Raw genomic sequence first — 27,062 nt, forward strand, 5'->3', positions numbered from 1 at the left:
ACAATGTATGAAACAGGGAGGACTGCACCGGTAGCTAAGGAAATCAGGAACTATAAAATCTCTTTACTAGGGCTGAGTGAAATAAGATGGCTACAGGCAGGACAGCTCAGGCTAGCAACAGGAGAGATGTTATTGTATTCAGGGCATACAGAAGATGGAGCTCCCCACACAGAAGGAACCGCCTTGATGCTGACACAGGAAGCCAAGAGAGCACTCATCAGGTGGGAGCCAGTCAGCTCACCCATCATACTGCCAAGTTTGCTACAAAGAAAAGTAACATCAACCTGAATGTCATACAGTGCTATGCTCCTACCAATGATGCTGAGCAAGAGAAGGATGACTTCTACCAGCGACTTCAAGCAGTCTTGGACAAGAGCAGAAACAAGGACATCACTCTACTAATGGGCGACCTCAATGCCAAGATAGGTTCAGATAACACAGGCCATGAGGAGGTAATGGGAACGGAAGCACTAAGTAAGATGAACGACAATGGGGAAAGGTTTACAGACCTGTGTTCACTCAACCAACTGGTGATAGGAGGTAGCATCTTGATGCACAAACGAATCCACAAAGCCACATGGAGATCGCCCGACCACATCACAGAAAATCAGATCGACCACATGTGCATCAGCCAGAAGTTCCGACGACTGTGGAGTGATGTAAGGGTGACGTCTTGTTGTGAAGTCAGCACGGCTGAGGCTGAATAAACACTCCACAACCACCAACTCACGTAAAAGATTCAACGTAGGCCTGCTCAAGAATAAGGACATCCAGACAACATTCAAACTCAGCCTGTCTAGCAGGTTCCAACCACTGCAGGAACTTTTTAAAGAGGAGGACACAGATATCGAGAACCAGTGACAACAGATCAAGAAGGGCTGGCTGGACACATGCAAGGATGTCTTGGGTAAGAAGAAACCACAAGACAAAGAGTGGATCTCCTTCAACACCCTGCAGAAGTAGGAAACAAGAAAGCAAAAGAAAGCTGCATTGAACACAAGCTGAAGAAGAACAGCGAAGGCAAAGGCACAGGAAGCATACACAGCTGCAGACAAGGAGGTTAAAAAGAGCATTAAAAAGGACAAGAGAGACCACTTCAAGGATGTAGCTAAGCAGGCAGAGGAAGCAGCGGGAAGGGAAATCTGAGGGACCTGTACATGACGACAAGAAAGCTAGCTGGTAAATTTCAACAAGTAACACATCCTTTTAAGGACAAGGATGACAACCCCCTCACGAGGGATGGGACATTTTTTTGTCCACAAATAGATCCACAATCGACACGTGTGCAACTCGACAAAAAAAAAGGACGAGTCACCGGCTTGTTTTGGTGATCGGAATAGGTGAGCGCGGGTCGGTAAGGTAACTATGGAGCTTCGGCCGCTGTCCGTGGTGCTCAAAGGCTGGTTTGTAGGATGAGTGTGTGGCCAGTCACCTGTTACGTTAGCCTACATGGTGACAACAGCAGTTCTCTCAAGTGGCTGTGCGTGTCCAAGTGTGTGTGTGTGTGCGTGCAGTGCGAAGAAGCTTGCGCTAATGTTTAGGACGGGGGTGGGGGACACAACAATAAGCCGTCTACACAAATGAAGATGGCATCTCACCCAGTCAAGATCCTGCACTCTGGTGGACACAAGAAAACGTAAGTTCAAAAACCTGAGCAGTCTGGCGACACACCTGTGCCAACTGAGAGCTCCACTTTTTATTTGCCCCTCATTTTTATTATCGCTGCTTTGATGGTCAATAATGGACATTACAGCCATGTTTTTGAGCCTAAAACGATGTTGTACACTGTAGAATAGTTTCCATCTCCGCATTGCTGTTGTTGCTGCTATAAAAAAAAAAAAATAAAAAAAAAAATCGACACATGGACCTCGACAATCGACTCTAAAAATGTCTGAAATTCCCATCCCTACCCCTCACAACAGAAGAACAACTGAGAAGATGGGCAGAGCACTTTAATGAGCTGTTAAACAGACCAGGATAGGGAAAGAAAGAGCAGCCTTCATCATGCTGAAGAATGTCTGGGCTTCCAGGGTAATACGCATAGCCACCAAACTTCGCATCTTTAACTCAAATGTCAAGTCAGTATTGCTTTATGGTTCTGAAACATGGAGGATCAAAAAGATAACACAGGAGCAACACAGGGTACAAACCTTCTTGAACACTTGCTTAAGAAGGATCTTTAAAATCTGGTGGACAGACAGAATTAGTAACCAGGAACTGTGGGAAAGCCGGTCAAAACCCAGTCGGAAGTCCTCAAAAGGAAATGGTCTTGGATATGGCACACCCTCAGAAAACCTACATCCAGCATCACCAGGCCCTGACCTGGAATCCTGAAGGCAAACGGAAGAGAGGGCAGCCAAAGAACAGCTGGAGGAGGGATACAGAGGCGGAGATGAGGAGCATAAGTAACAGCTTCATGACCTCAGAAAGAAGGCCCAGAGACAAGTGCAGTGGAAGACTATCATCGGTGGCCTATGCTCCAACCAGGGGCAAAGCGCCTAAGTAAGTAGATAAGCAGTAGCCTACATGGAAGAGAGTTAAACCATGTTCAAAAAAATGTAAATGCTCTTTCACTACTCACAGAGACATTCATCTTGGGAGAGATGGCCTCAGTGCCACAATTTCCATCTTGAACTGAAAGTGGTTGTCAAAGAAACACTGCAAGAGATGTCTCTTCAGTGTTTAATGAAATATACTGTTTAGTTTTAGAATCAATATGTCAATTATTTTCTTGATTAATCGAATATTTTTTTGTCCATAAAATATGGTTAAAATGTTGATCAGTGTTTATCAAACCTGGAACCTAGTTTTAATGATTTTTTTTGTCAAATGGAGCAAAGAAACCAGACAATATTCACATTTAAAGGGATATTTCACCGTTGAGAAGATGGAGATCTATTAAAACTAGGTCATCTTTGTAGTATAAATGTGAAATAATATTTGAAGCAAGTGCCTTCTTGGCTGAGAAAGGCAGAAAAAATTATTTATCGCTCATGTACACGAATGACAACACCACCCAGAATGCACAGCGCTCGCTTCCTGCGAGAGTTCACACTTTCGCCATTGTCGCTAGACAAGTTAGAGTTACACAATAAAAATGATGCAGTTGTCATCAGTAAACAAAGTAGCTCTAATTCTGAAGTGTTTATCAACCCTTTTCTCCAAATTAAATCACTTTTTATCTAATAATACTGTAATGGAGGAACACTAAGGACTAGAAAATAAACCACAACATATATTAATTAACATTTTTAATATTAATGGTCATAAAAAGAAAAATCATACTTATTATCAACAGTCTTCATAGACACAGTAATGTTTTCATGAGCTGCGTATGTTCTTCTGAACAACACAGGCAGGTAAAACAAGACGATCGTCTTTCGCCAGTCTGTGGATCCACTCCACTAAGTGACAGTAAGCTGTTAGGTGATATTACTGTCTGTAAAACAATGATTTTAATGTTAGCGAATCGAAGTATCTGTTCTTACATGTAAATGAACTGCAAATATGCCAACATTAGCTCAGCTGGCGTACATTGGCCAGAGCTGCTAGCCAGAGCCCGTGGCGGCACAAAAAGTTCTCCAGGTACCCGGTTCCGGCCACGGGGACCGCCAAAAAGCAGGCATTTTCCCTCGCAGCCATATCAGTTTGAAAACTGCATTCTGTCATTGTCTTCTGAGTTTACAAGGCAAATTACATTCTGGGAATGGAGTCTTGTCCATTCTGGGAATGGAGTCTCCCTATGGGTGTCTAAAAAGTGCAGAACTAGAGTTGTAGTTTCAACACTGAAACTAAGCAAACCCTACCCTTGATAGGTAAATGGAGAACGGATTTTTTACAGCTCAGTGAAAAACTGAGGGAGGGAAGCACATTTTTAAAAAAATATTACTGCTTTTCTAGCAACACAAAGCCACGTGCAAATCAGTGAAGTATTCCTTTAAGAAGCTAAAAAATCACAAAGCTTGTATTAATTGTTAAAAAAACAAACAAAGAAAACCTCTCTAAAATTGATTAATTCATCGTTGCAGCCCTACTAGTTAGCTAAATGTTTCACAAATATTACATGATAACAAAAAAATCATAAAAAATAATTCATAATATATGGTGCTGGGCACTATACGGCGTTAATGTTAACGCATGACTTGTTTTCATGGCAACTGACCGGAAAAAGACGCAGTGACGTGATGTTTATGTCACTCCCGATTGTTAAAATGAGTCTCTAAAGCAGTAGTCTCAGACACGCGGTGAAGATATTTTGTGGACCCTCACTTGATATCAAAGTTTAATGTAAGTGCGACCCACAGTGACGATGAGGAAGATCGGTGCAAGAGGGAGAGAAAAAAAGCTGCAGACCGTAGCAGCTGCTGATTCAAAACAGCAGCTGCTACACACACACACACTATACTATCTATATCACAACCTCTCAGCTGTTGTCAAGTTACTATAGCAGCCTATATGTGATTCTGTTTTCACTTATACGTGCGTCCGCGCATCCTAAGCGGCTGCGCTAGCAGTCTCTCCACCCGCAGATGCCAGGGAGAAGATATCAGTCAACACTCGCTGCAACCAGGATATAACCGCGGTGTTCAACAGTATCAAAGGCCCGTTAGTGGGAACTTTGAAGATAAGACTGTGGGACTGCTGTAATGTGACGAAGACAGGAGCCAAGCGCAGGCTTGATTTTGAGCTGTCTACCATTATTATTAATTAATTAATTAATTAATTAATTAATGATATAAAAACCATATTTGCGCCTGTATCTTCCAAAGTATTTCAGGTAATTCATTAATTTATTATGCTAAAAACACATTTTCGGCTTTATCTTCCAGACTGATGGAGATATTGCCTTCAAATTTTGTACAATGATTCATGTAACAACTATCTACAAGAACAATCATTATTACTTGGCTATGATTGGTAATAGTTACATAATAAGTTAACTGGTTAACTTATTAGTGAACACAGAAAAAATAGTTAAGGCATTTTTTCTTTATTATTGAGCTCATTTGGACACATTGAGGATATCATGGGTTTATTTAGCACTTATTCATAATATTTATTACATTATAATATACATTTATTAATTATCATATAAAAAATAGTTAAGCCTCCATTTCTTTATTAATGCATTGAATGGAAAGTTTTAACATATTGTAGCTTTTTCATGAAATTGAATAAACAGTGTCTGCTTTTTTTATGACATTTGGACACTTTGAAGCTATGGCAGGTGTGGTTAGCAATTTAATATTCATAATATTTAACAAGGTATAATAGGTTAACTAGTTTAATTAAAAACTAGAGAGAAATTTATGAGTTCAGGTATTCTGTGTTCAATATCGAGTTTATATGGATACTTTGAACATGTATAAAGTGTAGTCAGCATTATATCATGATATTTAAAGGAACAATATGTAGTATTTATGGGTTTAGATTACCCAAAATCCACTTTTTTATACATATTATGTGCTCCTGCATTGTCTAGTCGCTGTATAATAGTTTTTGTTTCATTTTCGTAGTGTTTCAAAAAGTCGGTTGCATAGCCACCGTTAGCAGCGAGACGCCATGTTTCTACCGGAGCCTGTAAGGACAAACGCGAGAGAACAAAACAAGCGTCTCTTTACTTGTAGCGGAAGTCCCGCCTCCTCTCTCCCGCTTCGTCTGCTACGGCCGCGGTAGCTCGCCCTCTCCCTCGCCTCACGAACCTCATCTGCTGACACGGAGAAAGACGACGAGGACGACATTTGACCAGCTGCGGATACCATAGCGCTCAGGGAAGGGAGGGGGTGAGCAGAGCAGCAGGTCTTTGTTGTAAATTTCAGCCTCTCCTCTAGATGGCACTATAAACTACTTATTTCCCCTTTAACAGTTATTTTGTTGAATTTATTAATAAATAATTAAAACAGTTAGTGGCAGGTGCGAGTGCGTATACTTTGGGTATATTGGAAAGTTGAGGATTGGACAATTTTTCGCGGATTTAGCCCCTTGCTGTCGGCCCCCGACAGCGTAGGCTAGTTCGTCTTTGCACTTTATGTCACTGTTTCTTTTATTATTCACAACTATTTTATTTTTGCAGCTTATATGACATGGATATTGTAAAGCTGTACATGGAGGGAAATATGTGACCCGCCACAGACCAAACAAGTCGGCCCAGCGCAAAACGAGAAAAAAATAGGAAAAAGTTTGTTTTTTTTCAAAATTAGGGATATCCATTTTTTTTTCAAAATTACACATGTTGAAGTTTTGAAGAAGCCAATAGATGCTTCAAATCACAGTATTGTGGGTCTTAAAACCATAAACTTTGAATTAAGGTTGTTTGATCACTGTGAATCATTCCTAGTTTGGTTGTGGCGATCTCACATTCCAGAGCTTTTGTTGCTTTTTCAGCCAGTCAGCTGACCGTCACGGAGAATACACATGGCTAATTAATATGCACACACAGAGGGAGAGAGGGAGGGAGGGGGAGAGAGAGTGTCTGGAACTTTCCAGCAGTTATTCAGCATGTGCAGTGTGTGTGTGTGCGTGTGCGAAATTAAAGCGTGATTGTTATCAAAGCAGTCATCATCAAAGCTTTGTTGACCAAAGAAAGGCAAAGAAAACCGGAGAATAATTAAACTTAAATGTTCACTCAGTGTTGTGTGTCATGATAGGTAACAGATATTGAATTAAAATGTTTGTAATTACAGTTTCAGAATGCTGTAGAAGAAAAACACCAGCAGATACAGTGTGTATGTCCTGAAAGAAGAGAAGACCTTCATCCTTGAGTGTCACGGCCCTTGGTTGTTATGCCCTGCCCCGATGTCCGTCATAATATTCTAGTATGCAAATGATGTGTGCAAGCCCTTGATCCTGATTGGTGCCTCTGGTTGCTGCCTGGTCTTCCTCTACCTATCATCTCCCTACCTTGGTCTGCCTGCTCTCCTGTGCTGTGATTGGGTCACCCAAAGAAAAAAAAGAAAAAATTACTAAATTGGCATAATAATTATTTTCGATTTTTCTGTTTGTTTGTTTTTTCCATTTTGAGTAACTTGCCCTTTCTTCATGAGTCCTTCCAAAAGCCTTTTTATCAGCCTTTAGGTGATATTTACTCTGACAGTGGTACCTACAGTGAAACTTACACCTCTGGTGAAATCTCACAAGTGTTATCTTTATTTTGAAACCAAGATAATCCACATAGAGCTTGTAACTGCAGAGATTTACTCTATTTAGTTTGGGCATGTCATTTTCGAGCAGGGACTCCAAAAAGAGGGTCAGGGAAGAAGTGGTTAACTTATATCTTTAATTAGTTGTTGTTTTGGCCTAGTGATACTGATCCTGTTTTCAATTCTTATGTTCAATTCAAAGCCCCTGATTGTCTCCTTATGTTCAGTATGCCAATAAAAGCGGGCGTAAAGTGTATTGTGAGCAGATAATTGTATGACCAGGGGTCCGTTTCACAAAGCAGGTTCAACAAACTCTGAGTCTAACCCTGAACTCTGAGTTGATCTACTCTGAGATTGGAAACTCTGAGTTTTCAGTTTCAGAACAGCGGATTTGAGTTAGTTTGTTCAACTCAGAGTAGTTTCACCTCGAGTTAAGCGCGTGCACCACAAGTATAAAAAGACAGCATGAATGGAGCCCCGTTTCGACGAGTCACCATGACAACGGGGAAGCGGAGGGTGACGCGCTCATACGGTGAGTTTGAGCAAGTTTTTAGAAGGAACTGTAATCACCGCTGCAGCAGCAAAAGAGAGGGAGACGGCGTCGGAGAGAAAACTGCTGCTGATGCGGAAGTTTAAATGTCGTCCTTTGCGCAATCACAATAATATTACAGAGGGAAACTGCTTGAGTTGTAGATTATTAATTAATGTATTTAGGTGTAATCCCGCGGGGGAGAAGCGCGGTTGGCAGCAGTTTAAGATGAAACATAAAAACATTGTTCAAACAGGTAAGACCTCGGTATAAAAGTATATAAAGTAAATATGAAGTGGCTGTTTGACTGTACAGTTGTTTTATCACCACATAATGCTGTTTTCACACACATACATTACTTCTCATTCTTTATATCACGTTCAAGTGATCTGCATCTCTGACGTTGTATAAAAGAAACATTTGTAAAATTGTAAATAAAAAATAATTTAAAAAACCGCAGCGCAACACACAATTTCTGCTGTGATGTGAGAGCGTGACTCCGGTTGTTAATGTTGAAATGTAAGGACGGATTAGGTTGTGTATGTAAATGATGAACTGTGACGTGAAACAGTTCCGCTGAAAAAGATAAGTGTCTGGAAATGTAAGAACATCTATGTTGTCTGATAATCATCTCCTGACGAATATTTAATTCCACTGCATGAAAAGTGGGATTTTCGGCAGTTATCGTCCCTGAGAATTGCCGTGAAACTCCCAGTCAACTGGGTGTTTCAGTCAGTTGCCGATAACTGCCAGGAATTGCCGTAAACTTGCAGTCTAGGTGAGAAAGTCACCCCCCCAGCTCCTAGGAGCGGGTAAGGTTTTCATATGTAAATGACCATGTTGTGATCTGTTCAAATGCAAATCAGGAGTGTGTGTCTCCATGGAAAAGATACTGTCTCAGGAGCCATTGAGTTTTGCTCAATAGTTTCCCTGTAGAAGGAATTTAAGTTTACATTTTGAAGAGCCATTATTTCTTTGAACAATTGGAGTATAATTTAATTGTATTATGTGGTTAAAAACTGGATTATACCACCACACCTTTAAACTTAGTCATGCCATGTATCAACATTGTGTGTAGATTCCCAGCTGTTCATGGTAACTTTACTATGAATGATGAGAAAACATAAGACAATAACTTTAATAAAAATCTATAAAGGTGCCTGACAGTTTAAAACAGTTTACATGTTTTATATTGTATAACAATATCTATATAAACTGCCCCCAAAAATAAGAGAAGGTTCTACATATGAATTTTTTTATTTTTTTTTTACACTTCAGCAGTTTCAGAGAAAGTGCCACAAGACTTGAACTGAATTGTTCTAAATTTCAGCCAGCGTGCAGAGTGGTATGACTACTGTCACCTTTTCTCTAGTACAGCTTAACTGCACAGTGGATGTGTTTACAACACATCTTCCAGCAATGTGTTCTACAGGGAGAAACCATTCTGGGTGTGATGTGTCTGTTCCCTGCAAACTCCAAACTTCTACTGGCTGTCATTAAAATGTCTGTGTGGATGGAGATGTAGCCAAGAAACTTTAGCAAGGACATGTTTGAATGCAGTGGTTTTGGACATGACATTAACAACTAACAACTGCTTTATAACAGCTGGTCTTGGTTCAGATAGCGGGTCAAATTGTCTGTCATAGGGGTGGTAATGCACCTAGGGGGCTGTAGTGCACCTATAGATGGATATAAGCGGTAGAAGAAGAAACAGCAGCGTGTCTGTCTCATGGATGTAAATATGAACCGTCGTTGGAGCTTCTGAGTTTAGCGATTGAGAACATGTTTCTAATAAATCCGCGAGTATTTGCTCTGTATTAGGTTGTAATAACCAACACCAGACACTCCACATTCTTCCTGTCGACGAGGACAGAAAAGAGGAGTGGATATCTTTTATTTTTGATGGGAATGCCGCTGCTACATTCCCAAAACACTCCGCGTGTATGCTAACCGCTTCACAGAGAATTGTTATTCAAACTTCGGGCAGTACCATGCTGGACTTAGCACACAACTTCATCTAAACGAAGGAACAGTGTCGACATTACGTGGTGGATTACCTGCAGCTCAAGTTGTAAGTATTTCCAACAATGAAACTGTCTTTGTGTATATGTTCTGTCGTGTAGCATTAGCGATAGGCGGCTAAGTGCTAAGCTACACGTGTTTGCCCGTGTTTCATTTGCGTGTGTTTCTCACGCCAGTAAACATAATGTAAGGAAATGTGTGTTTATTATGCTACATATGTTGAAACACTTGAGATATGCAGCTAAAGCTAAAGACTCATATTATTTTCGAGTAGCGAACAACTTATTGTAAATATGACGAAGATTCAAGTTAAGTAATGCCAGTCTTTTTTGTATGAGCCGTAATATTATTTTAATCTTTACTATTTTCCATTCCAGGGTCATTTTATCCACACAGACACTCAAACAGACGCTAAAACTGTGCCAATCAGCTGTCAATTGGGACCTTGAAAGAACACGTGAACAGCAAAAGTAAGTAGAATTGTAATTTTGTAGAATCCAAATACTGAATAGCATAAAATGTTCACACATGTATCTACTCTATAGGGACCCAGACACCAAAATGGCGTCCATGGAGGTCAGACTGGTGTCTCTGGAGGAAGCAGCTGTGGATCCAGAGCAACAAACCGTGGCTGTTCTGATTTGAAGAGGAAAAGAGGGGTGCACAATCCCAAAATTGCAGTAAATATGTTTCTCTCGTTTTCATAACTCAGAGGGAAACGACAGGCGCTATGACTCCATACAAGGGTAAGATTTTAAGGAAAAAAAACATGACATTTTATGTAGGAGTATAAGTCAATGTATCTGACCTGACTGTATTTTTTATTTGCTGACAGACTCAGCTTGACTCGCCCCACAATTCTGCTGTGACTTTACATTTAGTGGAAACTCTCTGTGCAAGGCCGGATATGTGTGGAGTAGACTCTGGAGTCTTTATATGCAAGTAACTTTAATCAAAAAAATGGTCTTGTTTGTGGTGTTTTTTTAAATATATATATATTAATGCCTGTTGCCTCTCTTTTTGTCAGCATGCCGCTGACAAAAAGATGTAGGACACTATGAGACACTCCAGCAGAACTTACATATGAACAGATAAAGTCAGCCAGACCTTGAGGCCCAATCAGGAGCAGTGAGAGGTGCAGCCCGGAGCAGACAGAGAAGAAAGAGGGTACGATTGAAATCAGTGCATTATTTAAAAATGTTTTTTCTTGACCTTAATACTAAGTACTAAGTGTAACATTTTACTAAACTAACTGGTTAATTAGACAAACGCATACATACATAGATGTGTGTATATATACGCAAATGGAGCAGCACTAATTGTACTACTTGTGTTTCCAGCTGCTGGAAGCGAGGAGGGCTGTTTTAACCAAGGATGAGATGGACTTCTGCAGGGGCATCACAATTGACCTGATGTCTGATGAGGAGGATGGAGGACAAACTGTGTTTTGTTATTGTGGGCTTTAAATTAAAATTAAAATAAAATGTGATTTGATTTGATGGCTCAGCTGATGGAGAAGCTTGGTGGATATTCAGCCTCCATCCTTCAACAAGAGAGGCTGGAGAGGGACCCAGAGTACTGAACAACCCACCACAGAAGGCTGCATAATGGGGCACTCTCTGCAAGACCTGCTCCAACTTCTGACCCTGAAGCAGCCAAGAGAGATTTTTCAAAATGTTTATTTGTGTTTTTTTTTTTTTTTTTTTTTTAAATAAAGCTTCACTTTCTATATGTACTTTCTTATGTCTCTTATTCTCTATTGTGATGTGGAGTTATCACTAAATAATAATAGCAATAAGAATAATTAGTAGTAGTATCATTAATAATATTATTAATATCTATATTATTATAATCATTATTAAAAATGGGAGGGGCAAATGACCTTGTGTTCCAAAGGTGACCAATGAGTGAGGGGTTTGCTGTCCAATCACAGAGGATTTTACTGTGGAACTGTGTGTGCTTTCATCCAATGGTTGTTTGTGTCAGTCAGAGCAGGTCTGACGCTACATTGATATGCTAATTAGAGCCGTTAGCACCTAGCGGGGGTTCGCGAGCGGTACTCTCCCTCTGAGCCGGGTGCTAACAGCCTAGCTTAGCACATTCACTAGCAATGGCTTCTTTCTCTCTCTCCCACTCTCCTGCTCCCTCTTGCTCCCCTGCTCTGTCGTGTGCTCAGTGCTCGATGTTTAGTTACTCCTCTGCCTCATTTAGCGGTAATGGTATGTGTATTAAATGTAGTATGTTTCTGGACATGGAGGCGAGGATTAGCCAGCTAGAAGCGCGGCTCCGCACTGTAGAAGCTAGTCCTCTAGTCGCTAGCATTAGCTATCCTTCGCCTAGGAGTGCGAGCCCGGTAGCAACCGCAGCAGCAACTGCAGCCACCGCTACATCACAGTTAGCTACAGCCCCCTCAGTAGTTCCCGAGCAGCCGGGAAATCAGGGAGAGTGGGTGACTGTCCGCGGTGGTAAGCGTAGCTCTAAACCGAAGCCCCCGGCTAGCCACCGGCCGACCCACGTTTCGAACACATTTTCCCCACTCATCGACACACCCGCTGAGGAAACGACTCTAGTTATCGGTGACTCTATTTTACGGAACGTAAAGTTTTCGACTCCAGCGACCACAGTCTGTTGCATTCCTGGGGCCAGAGCGGGCGACATCGAATCTCATTTAAAACTGCTGGCTAAAGCTAATCGTAGGTTCAATAAAATCGTTATTCACGTCGGCAGCAACGACATTCGGCTTCGCCAGTCGGAGGTCACTAAAATTAATGTGGAGTCGGTGTGTACATATGCCAAAACGATGTCGGACACCGTATGTTTCTCTGGACCTCTGCCAAATAGAACGAGTGATGACATGTATAGTCGCATGTTATCATTCAACAGCTGGCTGTCAAGGTGGTGCCCTAACAATAACGTGGGCTTCACACAGAACTGGCAAAGTTTTTGGGGAAAACCTGGTCTTATTAGACGGGATGGTGTTCATCCCACTCTGGATGGAGCTTCCCTCCTTTCCAGAAATATGACAACGTTTATTAGAACCAAAACGTGACAACAAGCAGTCGGGACCAGGAAACAGAGTTGCAGTTTAACACGCTTCTCTGTGCTTCCACTCGTTCAGTCGCCCCCTATAGATAATGACTATGCTATATATAAAGATAAAGCTATATATGAACATAGATTTAGGATTAACACAGTGTCTGCCTCTAGGGCTCCATACATTAGACAGTCACGGAGAAACAGGAGAGGAGTCATTCATAGTAACCTCGTTAGAATAAACACGAGGACATTCTCCGAGCCGAGAACGAACAGTTTTAAGTGTGGTTTGTTAAATATTCGTTCTCTCCGCTCAAAAGCGTTGCTTGTGAATGAACTGATACACGAACAGGATTTTGACTTGCTCTGCTTAACAGAAACATGGCTTCAAGTGAATGATTATGTATCTATAAACGAAGCAACGCCTCCTTCCCACACCAATGTTCATACCCCTAGAGGAAATGGCAGAGGTGGAGGGGTCGCAGCTATATCTGACTGTATACTTTCGCTCACCTCTCGCTCACCTCTCTCAATATTCGTTCTCTCCGCTCAAAAGCATTGCTTGTGAATGAACTGATACACGAACAGGATTTTGACTTGCTCTGCTTAACAGAAACATGGCTTCAAGTGAATGATTATGTATCTATAAACGAAGCAACGCCTCCTTCCCACACCAATGTTCATACCCCTAGAGGAAATGGCAGAGGTGGAGGGGTCGCAGCTATATCTGACTGTATACTTTCGCTCACCTCTCGACCCACGTGTACTTATGAATCATTTGAGCACCTTACTCTAAGGGCCTGATTTACTAAGATTCCAAATAGAGAGCGCTAAATTGCTTGCGCGAGCAGAAAGACTGCGCCCGCTACTGGGTTACGTTTTGCGGGTGAACTACTAAGATTGCGGCCGCAATTGACTACAGGCGCAGAAGTGGTTAAGACCGCCCTATTTAAATGAGGATTTTGCGCGAGTCAAGAGTTGTAAACATGGAGAAAGAGCAGACTCAACGGAAGCGCTGAATTAAATTTGAAGCCACTGAACAGAAAGTGACGTTCTGCGATGAGCAGATAACTGAGATCGAGGCATATATGACATATTGTTTCCCCGGGTCCATAGGACCTTTTTATATTATTATTATTATTATTATTATTATTATTATTATTATTATTATAATCCTGCGTCGGTAAACAAAGAAAACTACGGACTATGGATGTTGCTGTAAAAAAAAAAAAGAAGGCGCTGCGCTCTCCTCCTGTCTCACCTGCAGCTCACTGACAGCTGGCAGGGAGCGAGTTCTGCTGTCAGGGAACATAGGTACGACCCCTCCTTGAACCACAAACTGCAGACCAAGGTAAGCCCATACCAGTACAAACACACATTTCTCCTCTGGATATCTATGTTTAATTTATTCATATATACCAAATAAGAAATGAATGTGCGTCATCTGTGAACGCGTAGTTGAACATGATCTGGAAAAGAGTAATTTCCTGATTTACAACTATATATAACTATAAATAACCGCAGCCCTGTGCGCGCCGCGCACCGCTGTGCCAGTTAAGACCTGCCTTTCAAACGTGCTAAATAAAGACGCAAAAATAAACACCGCAATCAGTTTCAGGTTTGATAAATCACTTTGTGCGTGCTAAAATAACATATTTACATTTTCTCCTCCCATCACACGCAAAATAGCGTGTAAACGCCCCATATTGCATATGCATTAAGGCAAGAACGCTAAATGGGTTGCGGGTGCTATTTTGCCCTAATCTGCGTGTGCAATCCAGTTTGCACACGTTTTTGCACGCGCAAAGCTTTAGTAAATCAGGCCCTAAGTCTGTTAGACTCAAGTATTAAACAGAATAACAGACTCCAGCTTATCGTTGTATACCGACCACCGAACTCCTACTCCGACTTTTTAAGTGATTTTGCAGATTTTTTATCTGATTTAGTTCTCTGTTCAGATAAAATCATCATAGTAGGTGATTTTAATATTCATGTGGACGTAGCCAATAATAGTCTTGGCTCGTCTTTTAAAGCTTTGCTTGAATCAATTGGCTTCAAGCAGCAGGTTAACAAACCAACACATCGTTATGGACACACACTTGACCTTATCTTGACGTATGGTATTGACATACGTAACTTGGTAGTATTTGATGAGAATCCTTTGATATCAGACCATTGTCTGATCTCATTTGAGGTTGTACTTACTAATGTTACTGATCCTAAACAGCAGCATTATTACAGTCGCTGTTTATCTGACAGTTCAGTTGAAAAATTCACTGAACAGCTCTCGTCTGCCCTCCAGCCATGTTTTATCACAGAGGATGACTATAGAAACATCACTCCCACGGAACTTAATGGAATAGTGGACAACACAAATTGAACCTTGCAAACAGTTCTAAACACTGTTGCTCCTCTTAAGAGAAAGGTTATCACCCGTGACAAGTCTGCCCCATGGTACACAGCCCAAACTCGAGCGTTAAAGCTCAGTACACGGAAGTTAGAAAGAACGTGGCGTTCCACACATAATGACAGTCACTATGTCTTGTGGAAGAACAGTTTTGATATATATAAAAAAGCTCTTAGACATGCAAGAACTTCTTATTACTCAGAGTTAATAGAGAAAAATAAGAGCAACCCCAGGTTCCTTTTCAGCACTGTAGCCAGGCTGACGGAGAGCCATGATACAACGAATCCATCGATCCCTCGATCGCTGAGTAGTAATGACTTTATAACATTTTTTAACGATAAGATAGAAACGATCAGAGATAGAATTACCAACCAGTTTAGTACAGCGAGCCTAGACTTAATTGCGGCTCCAGCTTTACATGTACTGAATCATTTTATTCCTATAAGCCTCCGGGAGCTGACCTCACTGGTCTCCTCCTCTAAACTAACTACATGTCAGTTGGACCCTATACCAGCTAGACACCTTAGAGAGGCTCTACCACAAGTTGGAAATACTTTACTAGATCAAATAAATATGTCTTTACTGAGCGGCTGTGTCCCAAAGGCCTTTAAGATGGCAGTAATTAAGCCATTACTTAAAAAGCCTTCTCTCGACAGCAGCATTCTGAGTAACTATAGACCGATCTCAAACCTTCCTTTTATTTCAAAGATTTTAGAAAAAGCTGCAGCCACACAGTTGTGTGATCACCTGTGTAGCAATAATGTATTTGAAAAGTTCCAGTCTGGGTTTAGAACCCACCATAGTACAGAGACTGCACTACTTAGAGTAAAAGATGATATTCTTATGGCCTCTGAAAAAGGACTGGCTTCTATACTGGTTCTGTTGGATCTCAGTGCAACATTTGATACAATAGATCATGAGATCCTGCTACATAGACTAGAACAAGACGTTGGGATTAGAGGATCGGCACTTGTCCGGTTCAAGTCCTATTTATCAGACAGATTTCAGTTTGTTAGTGTAAACGAGGAATCCTCCATACTCACTAAGGTCAACTACGGAGTCCCTCAGGGTTCTGTGCTTGGACCTATTCTTTTTACCCTGTACATGCTGCCATTAGGCAACATTATCAGGAAACACAACATAGATTTTCATTGTTATGCAGATGACACTCAGCTATATGTATCTGCACGACCGGACGACCCAAACCCATCTATTAAACTCCAGGATTGTCTCATAGACATACAGACGTGGATGACTCGTAATTTTCTGATGCTTAACACAGAAAAAACTGAGGTCATGGTCCTTGGGCCAAAAGATATAAGAGCAGCACTTGGAGCTCTAAACCTAGGCAGTAACACTCCAGTCCCTTGCACTACAGTAAGGAACCTAGGAGTCCTGTTTGACCAGGATTTATCGCTGGATGAACATATTAAGCATATATGTAGAACAGCCTTCTTCCACCTTCGCAACATCAAGACAATTAGAAATATTATATCAAGACAAGACTCTGAGAAACTTATCCACGCCTTTATAACCTCTAGGCTGGATTACTGTAACTCCTTACTGTCTGGATGTCCTAGTAAGTCCCTGAGAAGCCTTCAACTGGTCCAGAACGCAGCAGCACGGATACTGACTCGAACCAGACGACGTGACCATATAACTCCTGTCCTGGCTTCTCTTCACTGGCTCCCAGTGAAAAGTAGAATCGATTTTAAAATACTTCTACTTACATACAAGGCCCTGAATAATCAGGCACCTTCTTACATTTGTGACTTAATCACTTTATATCAACCGAATAGACCGATGTGCTCCTTGAACTCAGGTCTACTGGTTATTCCTAAAATAACTAGAAGTAGAATCGGTGGTAGAACATTTAGCTACCAGGCTCCTCTCCTGTGGAACCAACTTCCGCTTTCAGTCAGACAGTCTGACTCGGTCTCTGCCTTTAAGGTGAGACTGAAAACCTACCTTTTTAACATAGCCTATAGTCGAAGCTAGATCAGGTAGTCCTGATTAGAATAGTCTATCTTATGCTGCCATAGGCTTAGACTGCTGGGGGAATTTCCCATCATGCACTTAGAATGAGAACACAGACTTTGCACGAGCCGCACTTTCTCTACCCCGTCCTCGATTTTTCATCCCTCACCACTTACCCGATGTACCCCCATGAGATGTAGCACATAACTCTACATATAGCTCATCTCTAACTGATTTTAATCTCTTACAGTTCTGCTGACACCAGTGAACGACATGAGGTCAGGACAGGAAAGAAGACTCCGTCATCCTCAAGTCTCTGACCACAACAGTCTTCACTACAGACTGTGATAAACCCAGTGATCCAGATGATCCTGGCATTTAAAGACTTTTTTCACTTTTTATTCTTGTCATTGTGTATTTTATGTTTTGGGTAACATCTACTGCACGTCTGTCCGTCCAGGGAGTGGATCCCTCACCTGTGGTTCTCCCTAAGGTTTCTACCCTTTTTCCCTTTTACAAGGTTTTTTTTTTTCCCTGGTAGTTTTTCCTTACCCTGGTCGAAGGTCTAAGGACAGAGGATGTTACCAACCCTGTGAAGTCCCGTGAGACAAACTATGTTTTGTAAACTGTGGGCTATATAAATAAAGACTGATTGATTGATTGATTGAAATACCGTGTGTGTCTGAAAGAGGGCGGAGACAGAGAGAAACTCAAGGTTTGCGGAGAAAAACCTGGTCCCGACCAGGTTAGTTTCAAAGAGCATGTTACCATGGTTACTGACCGAGAGGTTAAGTTACCTCTCTCTGTGAAACAGGCTAGAGTTACTCCTCTTTCTCTGGTTTGACTTACCTCCCTTTGTGAAACGGAAAACTCTGAGTTTCCCTCATTTCAGGGTTAACAGACTCAGAGTTTTCACTAAACCTGCTTTGTGAAACGGACCCCTGTTGCGGTCACGCTTCAGCGGGTGGCGGAAACCCTCCGCTTCACCTCTACCTTGAGATCTGACCATTTCTTTTTAATGTGTGTGTGTGTGTGCGCTGCTCGGATCCCACGGCATTTACAAACTCACACACACTCCCACTCACATCTTTTTTTTTGCCACATTTATCCCTTAACAACCTAAATCTCCCTGTGTGTCTCCACTTCATTCACTAGAATCTCTTGCTCAGACTGTATGAAATTCCTTTTTTTCCTTTGTTCAATGCGTTATTTGATCAAAGAGGTGAATCTCAGGGCCTATTTAAATTGATATGCATATTTAAATGGGGGTGTGGACAGGGAGGAGTTTGGCACCTCTGCATGTGCGCTCAATTCTACGTTGATTTGGGATGTACAAAAGAAACTTGCTTGGATCGATGCGTACGCACACTTTGATACATCTGATTTGTTTATACGACAGTTTCTGGGTTTTGCCGTACGCCAAGTTTTAGTAGGAAACCATTTATTTACATAATTATCATCCAACAATTGGTATTCAGGTATTTAATATTGACTGAAAAATCTTCAGAGAAGTCTGGGAATTTAAGTCTGGAAAAGTATGGAATTTTAAAATGGAAAATGTGTCGGAACTCTGGATTGATAGTCAACTGTATTTGAATCAAGTTGGACTGCTTTAGCCAAGATTATGATACAATATATTATTTACCAACTATATTTGAGTTCCCAACCTTCAATTTTGAAATGTTCGAAATTATTCCATTAAATTATCATTGAAAATTCAAAAGCTTTAACTGTGAGTGTGGTGGAGAACTTACTGCACTCTTGATGGCAGTTTCTATGGAAGCTTTGGGCATATTTTTGTTCCGGCACTGCTCCATGATGTGAGCTAGGTGTATATTCAGCTCTGGGTTGGATCCTCCCTCTGCAGATGAAAGCAGATAAAAACAGCTTTATTAAACAGGGTCTCTGCAGGTTTCAACAAGTCAAATTTAAGACTTTTTAAGACTTTTTTAAGACCATAATGAATACAATTTAAGACCCATTTAAAATCAATACTGGCAAAAAAGTACAAACGACATGAAGGAAAATTGGAGCCACAAATCGCTGAACTTGCAATTCGGCTTAGCTGTGGGCTTTCATTAAGTTTTCTCCGCTGGGACTTCCGGGGTCGAGACTGATGGAGTAGGACTCGCCTCTCTGAGCTCCTGCAACAACTTTAACAAAAACATTTTTAGGCACACTTTTGTATCGTTTTTCGGTGTGTGTTTTCCCCACCACCATATTTTCAACTCAACACCGACCTCTTGCCGAACAAAATGCCTCCTCCAAAAGCTAAACCACCTATACAACCACCGCGGCCTACCCCGCCCGCTGCATCCTCGTCTCGTAGTTTCTCCCCCTCCTGCCTGGACGGAGCTGCGGGCGGCACTGCTTGCCCCGACTTTAAGGCCGAGCTGCTCTCGTCACTTCGCGTCGAGATGGCGGCTATTTTCAAAACCAAGCTTCAAGCGGCCTTGACCGAACATCAAGACTGAGCTACGAGCCGTGAAGTCAGCATTATCTGACAGCATAACAAACATCCAGTCTGATGTTTGCGCTCTTAAGGGTACCGTTGGTGAAATGAAAACATCGCTTTCCTCCTGCACTGACTCATCACTACCTTACAAGCGAAAGTGGAGCATCTGTCAACAGAACTGATAAGATTGGACAATAAATGTGATTTATTGGGATTTGGAGGCAAGATCTCGGCGCAATAACATACGGCTAGTGGGAATTCCAGAGGACTTTTCCACCTCTACTACTGCTACAGCTTTTTCATCTCTACTCAAGGAGGCACTGAAGCTCGAGAAGGAGCCTCTCGTGGACTGCGCTCATCGCACTTTCCAGCTGAAGCCGAAACCCGGGGAGCGCCCCCGCCCCATAGTCGCTCGTCTACACTATCATATGGACTGTGTGGACATACTACGCCGAGCCAGGGCTCAGCAACGGATCAAGATTGGTGACATGAGTTTCTCTATCTTCCCCGACCACACTCCAAGGACGGCTAGTGCCCGATCCTCCTTTAATGATGTCCGGCGCCAGCTCCGTGAGATACCGGGGATACGTTTTTGGCTGCTCTACCCGGCGCGCCTCCGGGTTACACACAACGGTGCAGAGAAGGCGTTTTAATCACCAGAAGAAGCCAGCGCATTCATCAGGTCACTGGACGCGTAAGGGAAAAAAGATACGCAACACTGATGTAGTGACTCACAATTAATATTGACAGGTATTACTGTTTTGATTCATATGGACGCGTTTCACGTCTTTACGGCCTGTGTCTTGTTCTCTTTTGCTTTTCACTCTTCAGTGGTTCTCACTTTAATTTGGATTTGATTAGTGCCTTGTTGCCAAATGTTGCTAGGTTTGCAGGAGCTCAAACCGAAGCCTGACTGTTACTATTAGTCAAAAAACCGTAAGCGTTTGTTTTAGGGATCAACTCCTTGTGGAGTTAGCACTGGGTTCTCCATCGTTTGGGGATGGGGTCGTGGTAAGTGCTTTGGAGGGGGGAGGGGGGGGGTCGTGTTCTGCGAGTGTTTCTGTGCCTTTTCTGTGTTTTTTTTTGTTTTATTCTCTTCCTTTTGGGGGTCCACATTCAGTCTATTTCTATGTTTAAGAACTTTATAAATGGCCTCAGATCCTAATGCTTCTGATATCCCACATATTGGGTCTTCTGTGAGATTTTTGAGCTGCAATATTAGAGGCATGGGGAGTCCAATTAAGAGATCTAGAATTTTTCCGCATTTGAAGCGTCTTAAAGCTGATCTAGTGTTTCTACAGGAAACCCACATGCGCACCAAAGATATGGTCAGACTTAAATGTCCTTGGGTTTCTGAGGTATTTCACTCAAATTTCAATTCTAAAGCAGGGGGGTTGCTATTTTAATTGGTAAGTCAATTCAGTTTCCAGCTTCTAAAGTTATATCAGACAAAAATGGCAGATACTTAATTGTTACAGGTACACTATTCCATGTTCCCATCGTATTAGTTAAAGCGGAACTAGACCGGAAGTTCCTATTATCGCTGTTTTTTTAGTGTGTATCTGCGTCATTACCTTGTTTAAGAAGCCCTGACGGTTCGAAACAAACAGTTCAGCCATTGCTGAGAACGTTGTGTTTTATTGTAATCTCGGGGCTCAACGAGATCACTGATAATCCCGTAATAGTTACGTAAGCAGCGGTTCTCCTGAACAACCGATCGCCCTGCTCCGGGCGGTAGTCCGGGCACATCCGGTTACGTACATTGAACCGCAGAAGAAGAATAACGTCCGTTGTGGAGGTGTTTCACGAGCAACAGTGTCTTCTGACTCTGGGTCTGACTCCGGTTTAAAGTCATAAAAGGGACTGCGGCGGGGAGTCGTGACGAAGCTATTTTTAAACACCGTTAAAACAATGTTTTGATAATGAGGAGCAGTGCATCCGCTGTTCCAGAGGGGGGCGCTGCGCTTCTGAGAACGGATGTGCTAGATAGTACTGGCCAATCACAAGACTCTGTCTTCTGGGGGTGAAAGTTTACTCTGAAATCTCGCAGCAAAGAAACACTGTCAGAAAAGAGGATTTCTATCGGCTAGTTCACAGCAACTAGGAGGTTTTTGACCATAAAAACAAGTTAATATATGTAAGTAGACCTCCATAACTAACATTTATGTGCAACAGGACCACTCTATGTGACCTTTAACGTATATGCCCCAAATTTCGATGACCCGCATTTTATGAATAAGCTTTTTGAATGTCTTCCCTCATTGAATAACACTCTCCTTATAATTGGTGGGGACATAAATTGTGTAATCGATCCCAATTTAGATCGCTCTAACCCGCGAACCCTGACCCCATCATTAATGTCGAGGTCTCCTTCTGATTTCATCTAAATTTTCATCTAAAAATGGTTGCATTGATCCTTGGAGGTTTTACAACCCTCACATCAAGGAATATTCCTTCTTTTCACAGATGCATCAGTCTTTCTCTCGGATTGATTATTACTTTATTGATTCTCAACTAATTTCTAAAGTACTTACTGTTAATTACCACCCTATTGTTATTTCTGACCATGCCCCTCTTTCTTTAGACATTCAGTTTTCCTCACAACCCCGGTACCCAACACCTTGGAGGTTCAATACTTTACTTCTTTCAGGCGATAAGTTTAATAAATTCATTGCAGCTAAAATTGAAGATTTTATTACTATAAATAAAAATGACACGGATCCAGTCTCATGCTCACTGCTCTGGGAATCGTTAAAAGCTTAACTTCGGGGACAAGTAATCTCATACTCTGCCCATTTGAACAAGTCCCGTAAAGCCAAATTGCAAGAACTCTCTATTAATATCACTAAATTAGACCAACAACTTGCTACTTGCTTCTCTCCCAGTTTAGCTAAACAACGTGTTGAGCTACAGACTGAATTTGATTTGATCACCACTAATGATGCAAAGCGACTTCTCTTACGATCACGTGCCACATATTATGAACATGGTGACAAAGCAACCCGGCTTCTGGCTCATCAGCTACGTCGCCAGGCAGCCTCACGTATGATTCCCCAGGTAAAAGATTCTTCAGGCACATTGCATAGAGATCCAACCACCATTAATTCTGTTTTTCACTCATTCTATTCCTCTTTATATAAATCTGAGTCTCCACCCGACACTACTGAAATTAATTCATTCCTAGACAGCCTCAATTTCCCAGTGATTAACCCAGACTCTGCCAAAGAACTTGACTCATCATTAACGGTAGAATAAATTATTCTTCCATTTTTACTGGGATTTCACGATTGGGCACAGAATTTAAGTTATCATTGTATGCTGATGATTTATTGCTGTATGTCTCAGATCCTGTCCTTTCCATCCCAACAATCGTATCTACTTTTCAGAGATTTGGATCATTCTCAGGCTACAAAGTAAATATATCTAAAAGTGAATGCTACCCTGTCAATGCTTCAGCATCACTGCTCAAACAGTCTGACATCCCTTTTAAATTTAGCCGGTCTGGTTTTAGGTATCTAGGGATCAATGTAACCAGAACCCTGAACTCTCTTTTTTCTGCTAATTTCCTGCCTTTAATGTCCAAAATTAAATCTGACCTCCAAAGATGGGGAAGCTTACCTCAGATGGTGGATTGTCACTTCCAAATTTTCAATTTTATTATTGGGCAGCACATATCCACAAGATTTCATTTTGGTTCAAATCAGTTGATCTGCCATGGTGTGATTTAGAGGCGCAGTCTTGTGTTTCATCCTCCCCAACTGCATTACTTACCTCTTCTATTCCATCCAACCTCTCTGGCTTTACAAATAACCAAGTTGTTCGCTCCACACTTAAAATTTGGTATCAATTTAGGAGGCACTTTAAATTTAAGTCAACATCTACCTTAGCTCCTTTATTGAGGCATCATTTATTTTGACCTGCACTTACAGATTCAACCTTTTTTGCATGGCATAATAAGGGCCTGAAATGTTTTAAAGATCTTTACAAGGATGGTATTTTTCGCAGCTTTGCAGATCTCTCAGGAGAATTTAATCTCCCACCCTCTCATCTCTTTCGTTACTTTCAAATTAGACACTGCGCTAACGCTTTGTTTCCAGTTTTTCCCTCATTATCACCTGGTCTACAGTGGGAGGAGCTTCTAAGCCACAACCCACTTCAGAAGTCACTCATCTCTAAAGTTTATAATGACATCCTGTCTTTTGATTGCTCACCAGTTACCAAAGTCAAGGCTGCTTGGGAACAAGAGCTCGGTCTACACCTGGGAGATGACTGGTGGGACACTGCTCTTAAGAAAATTTACACGAGCTCAGCCTGCGCTCGTCTCACACTTATACAGTTTAAAATATTGTTTGGAGTCCATTATTCCAAAACTCGACTGTCACAAATCTATCCCAGTATCTCTGACAGTTGCGACAAATGCCATGCTTCATCTTGCAATTTAGCTCACATGTTTTACTCCTGTTCGTTACTTTCTCGCTTTTGGCAGAATTATTTTGATACCATGTCTAGGCCTGTCGCGATATTCAATAAATCAATTAATCGCACGACAATTTAAATTAGCTCGATAATATTTCTGGCCGCGATAAATGCCATTTGCATGCTTTTTTGTTTTCCCCGTCTCTCTCTCTCTCCCGGGTCCTAAAGTGTGTGAAATTTGATGTAGTATGCATGCCAGGTGGCTAGGTGGCGCTGTGAAGCACTGCCAAACAACAACACCAGGAGCGGGCGCATGCGCTGAAACTTCCTTCTACTTCTTTCTAGTAGCGCTGAGTCGCCCACAGTCGAAAACCAAAACATTGACTCGGCGTAATTGCTGAAATGACTCCTGGATCGGTATCACCCACCCTCCAGAGTGGAAATCTTAAAAACGCTCCGCTGTCAACCCTTTAGACGGGAACGCGACAGCGCTGCTCACGCTGACACAAGGCTGAAGTTGGCACCACATTCGCCCCCAGTTTTCTAAAGAGAAGTTTATTTCTCTTTGAAAAGGTGTACCTGCATTATTATAGCATTATCATTGTATTAGATGAAAATTATCTCAGAACAACAATATTATCGATTATCGCAATAATTTCTGAGACAATTTATCGTCCAGCAAAATTTGTTCGTGACAGGCCTAACCAAAAATACTCTCATTGACCATAAAAGTCTCCCCTCATGTCGCCATATTCGGGCTCCTGGAAGACCACAACCGGTTTACCTCTAACCAATTACATATTTTAGCTTTTACTTCCTTACTGGCGAGACACCATCTTCTTCTTCATTGGAAGTCAACTAAAGCGCCTTCTAGCACTCAGTGGCTCAATGATACCATGTCTTTTCTAAAGCTGGAGAAGATCAGATATTCAGTGAAAGGTAACTCTAAAAAAATTAATTTAATAACAAGTGGCTTCCCTTTTTAACATTCTTTCACTCTCTTCAGTCTATGCCTCCTGATTGATGGACCGCCACCTCCTCTTTTTCTTTTTATCATTATTATTATTATTATTTATGTGTCTGTTTATTTATTTATTTATTCATTTTCCTTTTCTTCTCCTGTCTTTTGGATTCCCTTGTATTTTTGTTTACACTCTGTAGCTTAAACACATTATTCAGTTTTTACATACAAGTATCCTCAATTATTATTATTACCCTATTTTATTTTTTATTTTTTTTTATTTTTTTTTATTTTTTCTATTATTATTTGCACATTGTTTGTTGCCTGATCATGTTCCTATTGGGCCACATATATAAAATAAGAAAACATCCTAGGAGGCAGACCGTATGTCTTACTCTTCATTCATTATGATGCACAGTATTTGTATTGTATCGTTATGTTTACATTTCCAATTATGATGTGGATGTGATGTGATACTCAATGTAATTATAACATTGGTTCCTGTGCTTAAGTGCCTTACCTCCTAATAAAAATATATAAAAAAAAAAAAAGTTTTCTCCGCTGCTATGCTAAGCTGTAGCACACTGCGGTGCGCGCACAGCACACTAGCTAGTGGTGCTCGATAAATTCTCACCATGCAGCACAGGTGGACCACCTTAGTTCCGTGTTGTAGTTGTTATCGCATCCTCAAAAATAGAAACATTTCAAAGTGAGACTGAAGTTTATGCATGTTTTAAATAATAGTAATGTTGATACATTTTTAAGACCTTTCAAAGCTGTATTTAAGACCTTTTAGGAGATTATAGGAGAATTTATATTTAGACATTTTAAGGCCTTAAATTCAAATTATTGGATTTAAGACTTTTTAAGACCGCGCAGATACCCTGTTAAACAATGAGGATCATGGGAGGTTATGAACATTAATTATCATTAATTATCAAAACAAGAATCCAGAAATATACTATTAATTTGTTTGCTTTTAGACATATATAATTGATTTAAAATGACAATCATTTGTTTATATCCATTAAAATAAGTCTTAATATACTATAGGACATACTGTATATGCAGCTTTATAGAGGCTATCATGTTCCACCATGTTTGTACAGTAGTCAGAGCGTGTTTCACATTTGAAGTAGTGGCTTTTAATTGTTTCTGGTATGCGAAGACCACCATAGCTCCCTGACAGTCCAAAGCCCAGATAAATGGAATTTTGCACAAGGAAGGGCAGGTGGTCAGCTGTGGTGAACCCTTAAGTTCACATAGTGACAGAGAAAGTCATGAGAAGTGGATGGATAGTTATATATTGGTGGTCAAAAGGACAATAACGCCTCACCTTTCACAGCTAATCTTATCATCATGCCGAGCTTCATGAACATCTTCGATCTCGCCTCATCTTTGGGTCCTTTAATGTGTTTCACCTTTGACCACTTGTTGTGTCCAGCACATATGGGGGAGCACAGCAGCAGCGTCCTTACACATGACTTCCTCCTCCACGGGGGTGGCAGACGGAGGAGTCCTGCCAACGGCAGAACGGACTCCGCTGGGGGAGAGCTCCAGCCCGAGGCCGCGGTGAATGTCCGGTGGAGCGGGGCCCGGAGAGTCCTCAGCACCGCCGACCCCAGCATTACTGTCTGTCTGACATCTCAGGGTCTTCGGAGGACATTACACGATACACGTTGCTGCTGCTGCCAGCTGCAGACCCTGTAAAAAACACGCCTACTCAACACTGATTGGGTGAGAGATCACGTCTAACGTGATGACGTTTACTTTTGTTTAAACTTTATTTATACACCCGTATCTCATGCAAACCATGCATGCTCGGTGCTCACAGTTCCCGGCACAGAGGAGCGTTACCTCGGCCTGTCCTGATGAAATGATCCGCTGGTCCAGACGGCTCCGTCATTACATACTTGGTGTGATCGATAGATTTGTTGTTGACATGTTGTTATTAATGCAAACGTTTTGACCTGAGTGTGAACTTTTGTATAATATTAATGTTTAATTTATTGTAACTTTGAATTTTAGATTTATATTAAAGTCGCACTGTCATTGTATATGTATTTACATATAATGGACACTATTTTATAGTGTATAAAATATTTAAAATGTGAAAATAACAA

At 41.4% G+C, this 27,062-nt stretch overlaps 1 protein-coding gene across 1 annotated transcript in view; it reads right to left on the reverse strand.

Annotated features, from left to right (window-relative positions):
- taco1 (translational activator of mitochondrially encoded cytochrome c oxidase I) overlaps window positions 1-26,612 on the reverse strand; it is a 153,873-nt gene extending 127,261 nt beyond the window's left edge. Inside the window, exons 1-2 of the mRNA XM_083910317.1 lie at window positions 26,276-26,612; window positions 18,862-18,968 (exon numbers count right to left, since the gene is read on the reverse strand). Coding sequence (XP_083766443.1) covers window positions 18,862-18,968; window positions 26,276-26,567 — 399 coding nt within the window. The 5' untranslated portion in view covers window positions 26,568-26,612. The remainder of the gene's footprint in view (window positions 1-18,861; window positions 18,969-26,275) is intronic.
- Window positions 26,613-27,062: the final 450 nt, after the last annotated feature.

The sequence above is a fragment of the Microchirus variegatus genome (assembly GCF_963457635.1).
Source record: "Microchirus variegatus genome assembly, chromosome: 2".
Lineage (NCBI taxonomy): Eukaryota > Metazoa > Chordata > Actinopteri > Pleuronectiformes > Soleidae > Microchirus > Microchirus variegatus.